General features: G+C 42.3%; 1 protein-coding gene across 2 annotated transcripts in view; it reads right to left on the bottom strand.

Moving 5' to 3' along the window:
• The window catches only part of LOC136871831 (alanine and glycine-rich protein-like), a 66,344-nt gene extending 61,068 nt beyond the window's left edge, over nt 1-5,276 (bottom strand). Inside the window, exon 1 of one of the 2 annotated variants that reach the window (XR_011018041.1) lies at nt 5,100-5,276. Coding sequence is in view for 1 of the 2 variants with exons in the window: in XM_068227222.1 (XP_068083323.1) it covers nt 5,100-5,114 (15 nt within the window). In the remaining variant the exon portion in view is untranslated. The remainder of the gene's footprint in view (nt 1-5,099) is intronic. The other variant, XM_068227222.1, reaches the window with a different exon arrangement.
• Between the last annotated feature and the right edge of the window lie 2,497 nt (nt 5,277-7,773).

Genomic DNA, 7,773 nt, shown 5'->3' on the forward strand with positions numbered 1-7,773 from the left:
GCTTGTTGTTTAAAGGGGCTTAACATCGAGATCATCGGCCCCTAGTGGTAAGAAATGAAATAACAAAAGGTTCAAATTAATCCACTGACCAAAATAAAAAAAATGTCATGACGATTGAATGGATGGACATGATCCCTACAAGAAACAAACAACAAACAAACAGACAAACAAAAACAGTGGATCAAACTCAAAAAAGACCGTAAATAATAGTATTACTGACCAAGGGATCACTCACAAAGCACAATGATGCTTGATGTCTACAGGGGTGCAAAATCCACGACTAAGGCCCCACAGAATGGTACATTTCGCGAGTAAAGTAGAACCATGGTATTTGTCATGTTGGGGTACTAATCAAAAGTAGCGAAGACTCACGGTGTTCCACACAAGATGGTACTACTCACAAGTATTGTACTTCGTACAGGTAACGCATACCTATGGTGTTTCTCACACAATGGCGCCACTCATAGCCAACGCAAACCGATGAGTTTCCTCACCTAGGTGGACTGGTCACGGGTGCCGGTCCCACCGGCCCCGTGGTGTTCCTCACATATTGGGTACTAATCACAGGCAACGCAGACCCACGGTGTCGCTCATATAGTGGTACAACTCACAGGCAACGCCCAGATCCGCGGTGTTGCTCACATGGGTACGACGCACGGGTACTGGAAAACCCCCACGCCAGGTTCTATACTGCTACTAATCACAAACCTATTTCGTACCGAATATAGTGGTACTACTCGCATGTACAGGCAACGGATGGTGTTCCCCGCGTGATGGTACGAATCAAAAGTAGTTTCATGGTTCTAATTCAATCATCCCTTGGTCGCCCCTTTTTGTCGCCTCTCAGGACAGGCAGGGGATACCGCGGGTGTATTCTACTATTCTACATGTGCATCCCCCACCCGCAGGGGTTAGTGTGTTTGGTCCGCGAGAGGTATTTTATTTCCCTCAAGTCCGCCGGCAAGCCGGTTAGGACCCCCCTATCCGCCACCTGGGACGCGTCACGTGGGAGTATCACCTCTCCCCCTGCTACGCCAGCGTAGTAGGTTCGTGGCCCAACGCCGCGCATTTAAATCTAGCGCCTAAATGAACTCCTATATTGGTGAAATAGTGAAACTGAAACTACACCAACTTAGAAATTTACTCAGAAGATGTCACCACTAAAATATGATTTAATTTTGTTATTGTGAAGTTTCGTGAACTGACTGTATTTCTACTGGTTTTGTTTGCTATCCATCAAGAAGTTTGGACATTCTTCCTCAGATGTCGCTACAAGAAACTATGATCATGCACCCTGGTGCGAGGTATAAGAACTTATAATTCAAAGAATTTTTTTTATTCATAATTTTCTTTTACTGATTTTGTTCATTTATTTTTGGGTTGGCAATATTTACTTTTATTTCCGCCAGTTTTGAATCTAGCCAATCCCTAATTTCTGTCATTAATTTCCTACCAATCTTCTTCTTCTTCTTCTTCTTCGATTTTGAGTGTAACTTTTAGATTGACCAATAAACGTGATGGGTGTGGCTTGTTTAATCTTGAACGATCTCGAACTTTCCCCGAGGGTTTATAAACTGCGGATTTTCTCGTTTCTTGGCCAATTGATCGTCATCTTACTAAGTGTGTGTGTCAATGCAGGAGGCGGGCGGCCTCTTTCATCAGGCAGCTGTACATCTACCAGGTAATGGCCACATAACATCCTTCTTTCTTGCTAGCTCCGCAGTTTAACCCGAGGGAAGGTTCCGAATCGTTAACTATGTAACCTTCTTTTGTAAAATGTAACTTCTGCCGGATAATGTAAAAAGCTTCATAAAATCTTCGACTGTAAATCGGGGATGGAGAGTGATGTAAACTCTCGAGCTCCCCTTCATCTTGCTTTGAGGTGACTACGTTTTGTAAGGCATTTCCGTAAGGCATTAATTTATCCTTATACGAGTCATCTCAGTAGTTTGGGAATAGCCCCTGTTTCATCGGCCTAGTGCCCTTTAGGTTTTAAGAGATCATATCTAGGAGCGCAAGCATACGCCTCCATTCATTTTGTGTTCGGTCCCTTTATTTAACCGTTATTCTTTTTACATGAAGGCCCAGTAGGTTGGGTATCAAATACCCCTGTATAATCATTTTCCAATTGTAAGTTGTGCCTTGAGAGGCCAGGAATTGTAAGTTGATTTTGCCTTGAGTAGGCTTGGAAAACTGAGAGCCTGTTAGCTCTTTTTCACAGTAAGATTACTGAATGCCTCTTGAAGGCTAGTTGTTGTAATTTTGGGAGCAAGTGCTCTTTGAATTAGGGGATTTCTGCCGTGGTATAAATTGTGCTCTTTTGTAAATTTGAGCTAGGAGCTCAGGAAAAGTAAAGCGAGGGCTTGAAGCCCACGATCTGTTAAAACCACTAATCTTGTCCTTCCTAGACTTGTTTTATGATTACTACTTGTACCTGTAAAATTGTCATGAAAAAATTGTTAAGGTTGAAGTTCTAAAAGAAATATAACCTTTGTTAAAGTTTTAAATCTACTCTTGACATTTTAGCTAGACCCATTCACCCCAGCACCTTTTTTAACCTCTTTCTGCTGCACGGGTAGCCTCGTAATAATAATAATAATTGTTACGGGGATATCCGTGGATCAGCAGAGTTGAAAGAAGGTGCTGGGGTGAATGGGTCTAACTACTAAAACAAAGTTAATTTAAAACTTTAACAAAGGTTTTATTTTTTGAGTTTCAACAATCAACAACAAAATTGTAATAACTTTTCACTTAGTGAGATAACAATTATATATCAGGTACCATGACAAGATTTAGACCAAGCAAGAAAACCCAAACTTTAGTGAATGATTAGTAACCAGGGCTCCCAGCCCCTCGCTTTATATTACCTGAGCTCTCAGCTCAACTTTATAAAAGATTGCAATTTTACACAAAGGGCAGAAATCCCCTAATACCTGGAGCACTTGCTCCCCAAAATTGCAATATCAGGCCTCCGAGAGGCAATTTTACACACTTGAAAAAGAGCGCACGCGCTCTCAGTTTTCAAGCCTATTCCAGGCAACACAATATGAAAATCTAATAGTCACTGGCCTTACAAGGCACTTTTACAAATAGCCAGCTAATTACACAGAGGTATCTAGTACCCAACCTACGGGGCCTTAGTGAAAAAGAACAGGTTCAAGAAACGGCCCGAGTACAACTGGAATGGAGTCAAAGATTGAGCTCCCCCCCACCAAAAACAAAAACATTTTAAAACCTATAGGGCACTTGGCCAACAAAACAGGGGCTAATCCCAAACTACTGAGGTAGCGCGCATGGAGATAACTTCAATACATTGCAGAAACAAATGCGGTACCTCAAACCAAGATGAAGGGGAACTCGAGAGAGTATATCACTCTCTAACCCAGATTACAGTTAAAGATTTATGAAATTTTACATGAGCCGAACGGAGAATTACATTTTAAGGAAGTTGGTTACAAAGTTAAATTTTCGAACCTTTCCCCCAGGTTAAACTGCGGAGCTAGCAAAAGTGAAGGTGTTAAGTGACCATACCTTGTCGGAGAACTGCTGCCTGATGAAAAGAGGCGCCTCCCGCCTCCTGCTTGACACACACACACACTTAGATGTTGATCTAATGGCCAAGAGACGTGAACATCCGCAGTTTATAAACCCTCGGGGAAAGTTCGAGACCTTTCATGAATAATCAAGCCACACCTTCTCAATTTTATAGGGCGATTCAAAATTTACACTCAAAGTCGAAGAAGAAATCTAGGATTGGTTGGAAATTAATTACAAAAATTAGGGATTGGCTGGATTCAAATCTGGCGAAAAGAAAAGAAAACTATTGCCAACCCAAAAATAAATGAACATCAATTAGTAAAAAAAACCTTATGAATACAAAACTTCTTCAAAAAAGTTCTTTCACTTCGCACCAGGGTGCATGATCATAGTATTCTAGCAGTGACATCTATGAGAGAATGTCCAAACTTCTTGAGGAACGGAAAATAAAACAAGTTGAAATTCACACAGTACTGGAAATTTCACAATAACAAAATTACGGTAGTGACATCTTCTGAGAATAGGTTTAAATAGGTCCAGTTTCAAGTTCAGTGTTTCTCCTGTAGAAGAGTTCTTTAAGGCGCGAGTTTTAAATGTGCGGCGTAGAGGTGTACCTCCCGGTACAATAATAATGCAGATATTACGAAAAGTGGGAATCTTTACCTTCAACTCTTCCAAGAACCTGCATGACCTCTATGAAAGTAGCATTGATTTTCCCGTTAAGGATGATCTAAACTAAACAAATTACACATACAGCTCATTACGGCCTTCCGCCTGCCAAGCTGACCTCCAGTCAGATGACCTGAAAGCACTGGTGTGTTACGTAGTCAACTTTACGACTTCCTCCGCCACATCGAGCGAGCTGGTTGCGTTGTACGAGCAGCGCAGCTATAAGATTACATTCGGGAGTTGGTGAATTCGAATACAAGAATCAGTAGTCCTGAAGGTGGTTGGCTGAATCTTAATTAATGCTATTGTCTCTTACTTACCCCTTGTGGTGTAGGGGTAGCATGCCTACCTCTTACCCGAAGGCCCCGGGTTCGATTCCCGGCCAGGTCAAGGATTTTTACCTGGACCTGAGGGCTGGTTCGAGGTCCCCAGTCTACGTGATTAGAATTGAAGTGCTATCTGACGGTGAGATAGTGGCCCCAATCTAGAAAGCCAAGAATAACGGCCGCGAGGATTCGTCGTGCTGACCACACGCCACCTCGTAATCTCCAGGCCTTCGGGCTGAGCAGCGGTCGCCTGGTAGACCAAGGCCCTTCAAGTGCTGTAGTACATGGGGTTTGGTCTTTTTGGTCTCTTCCTTACCAATCCTGACCCTTTCCTGAAACGTCATCGCCTGAAACCTATCTGAGTAAGCGCGGTGCTAAACCACTCTGCGTACTTGCTGACTGTCATGGTCATATCAACAGCTCCTCTGTTGTCCTCACGAGGCTCAGCGAAACTCATTCTTACGCTCAGGCCAAGACAACGAAGCGTAACTGTCCATTTGCGCCTTTTTGACTTCCAAAGTCAGTGTTGCCTTGCAACCATTACGGTAATATTCATGCTCTACTCACCAGATATCGTCCCATGATTTTCCTGGCTCCAGTCTTCTATCTGATTATGCCGCCAGGAAGAAGCTGCTCCTTTATATATCTTGTATCTGGAGTGATTCTGTTCTGTCACGTAATACATGCCAGCGGTTTTTCCACGAAAAAGAAGTATATTTACATTCAAATGATCTTCATCGTGATTGCCTTACGGATGATGAAATCGGATAATGCATTCAACACCAGCATTGTCTTTATTTACTGTAATTAGTGGTACGCCTATTCTCCATGCGCAAAACCACGTGACAAGCATAATAAATATACAATAAGTCCACAACATTGCAGTGAAGAATGTGGGAAGTGAATGATAAAGACATATTGCTTACACTGTACAAGGTTGAATGCGCATTGTGGTACACGTACTGTAGGATACAGTCTACCTACAAATTTAAACTAATAATAGGAAGACAACGGTACAAAGTGAAAATAGACGCAAGAAACTTAAAACTTGGTACGAGTGTTCTTGTTAGCCGCAAGATCTGTAACAAATCTCGAAAATCTTCTAAACTCCCCGACGGGAGCTCAGAAGCAGAAAAGCATAATTTTGCAAGCGTAAGCAATTTTTCACTCTGTGGGACATTTCTTTTTCTTTTTTCTGATTTAAAAGTGATGTAATACAGTTTACGTGGCTTAGAAGTTTCCTAAAAGTATAAATTAATTTTTAAAATCGAACTTCGAGAAATTGTAAAATGAAATTTTCGAGGAAACTGAAGTTGAACTGTTGTATGAAAAAAACGTGTAAATATCCAAGAAAAATGAGGCCCTTCCATGCAATCTAGAAACATAAATCTAAGTATGAGAGAATCAGAAACCACCAAGATCCCGAAGCAAATTTTTTATTCCCAAACATACCCGACTAGGCGGAACAGGTGGGCTCAAAATCGGTCCTAAGAACAAAAACCCCATAATTATGCTTTCAACCCGTTTTGAAACACTTCGATCTATAGTTTCTGAAGCGAACACAGACATGGAGGTTTGAAATTCGAAAATAATTGACAAAACGTGTTTCGACTGGAAGGACCAATGTTCATCCAACCACACAAAAATTTTCCGCTAGCTAAAATTGAAGAATGCGCCACATTAGAGAACCACCAATGAGGGTAAAATCTGGTTAGTAATGGCCGTGAAACGGAAACATAAATAGTATCTGGCTTATGGACATCAGTGAGATCGGATTGGGTAACGTCTAAATTCAAAGCTTATTGTTTTAGAAGCCTTTCTCGAGAGCAGTCGAGATTTTCTTCTGATGACGCCGAGCACAGTTCTCTACGAAACGTAAAGAATTTCACCTTATTTTCCCAAAAGCCCATATCATTTCTATAATAGGCTATCATCGCTGAGGTGTTTCAGCATCTGGTTGTAGATATTATCTGGTCCGGGAGACGTACCCTTGAAAAGTGAGTAGCAAAACATAGGTGATAGCGTTCTGTCTCACACTTCTGAGCAAGAAAATCAGGTTGCTAACACCTAGAACCAGACACATCCACGAAATGATATGCTACAAGATGAGTAATCAGTGATGATCCTACCTAAAATGCTAATTCCCGGTACTGAGGATGGTCCTTGTAAGTCCGAAATGCGGCGAAGTTTAGTCCACACAGAAGATGACAGTGTGTATAACGTCACGGAGGACACATATTTTTCCCGTGAAGCTTTTTTCTCTGTCGAATAACAACTCGCTCCTTAACGCGAAGTTTTTTAAATGTTACAAAGTCGGCCACAGTAGACTGCCTAGGAAAACGTTTATGAGCGTGACGTCTTTCTTTTATAGCTGCTGCAATTACGAGTTTTAGTCGAGGAGCCCAAGAAAAGGGCGAAATGGACTCCTCATCAGCAGCAAGAATCACTTGTGTGATATAACTTATATCAGATATATCGTCGTCTACGCTTCGGCTATTTGCGTTGTTAAAGACAGCTTGTGATGTGAACTTCGCCCAACAGCACTGTCACAGAGATTATCGTGTGTATCCCGCCGACACTTCGAAAAATGAAGGTGTCGGCCAAAGAAAGACAAGGGCCACGAAGGGCGTGAAAATGAAAGACTCCCTAGCCCTCGCAAACCTAATAGCGTCGAGGTCGGAAAGAACAAGAGTTGACCAAGGGAGGTCGTATGGGATAGATGAAAGTGAGGAGCCTGGCAAAAGTAAGTGGAAGCAATGCCAGGACTCAGCTAACGGCCCCGTGGTCGCCAACCCATGCTACAAAGTGCAGAGCCCCTGGGACCCCGTTTAGTCGCCTCTTACGACAGGCAGGGGATACCGTGGGTGTTATATTACCGCCCCTACCCACAGGGGGACATCGGTTCTGGTAGCAACCAGAAACCTAGCGAAGCTGGATCCCATTATTAACCCTTCGCTTTTTCCTTAGAGGTTGCCCCCCTGAGGGAATCAAAGATTAAAGGCTTGTATGATGGAACACCCCGTCAATCTACAGCGAAAACTGCATAATTCTTTCGTGTATCTAATAGTACTCCATACATCTGTCTGGCTAATATAGGTTTCGAGATATTAATATTGAACGCATTACTATTTTCCGCAACTTTCCTTCCATATGGGTACTGATGATAAAGGTTATGAACGTCAAAAGGGAAGGACATATGGTACATTTGTCTCTCTGTTGATCACAACATTTCCGGAGGTGC

Source organism: Anabrus simplex, chromosome 4, assembly GCF_040414725.1.
Source record: "Anabrus simplex isolate iqAnaSimp1 chromosome 4, ASM4041472v1, whole genome shotgun sequence".
In the NCBI taxonomy this organism is placed as follows: Eukaryota; Metazoa; Arthropoda; class Insecta; order Orthoptera; family Tettigoniidae; genus Anabrus; species Anabrus simplex.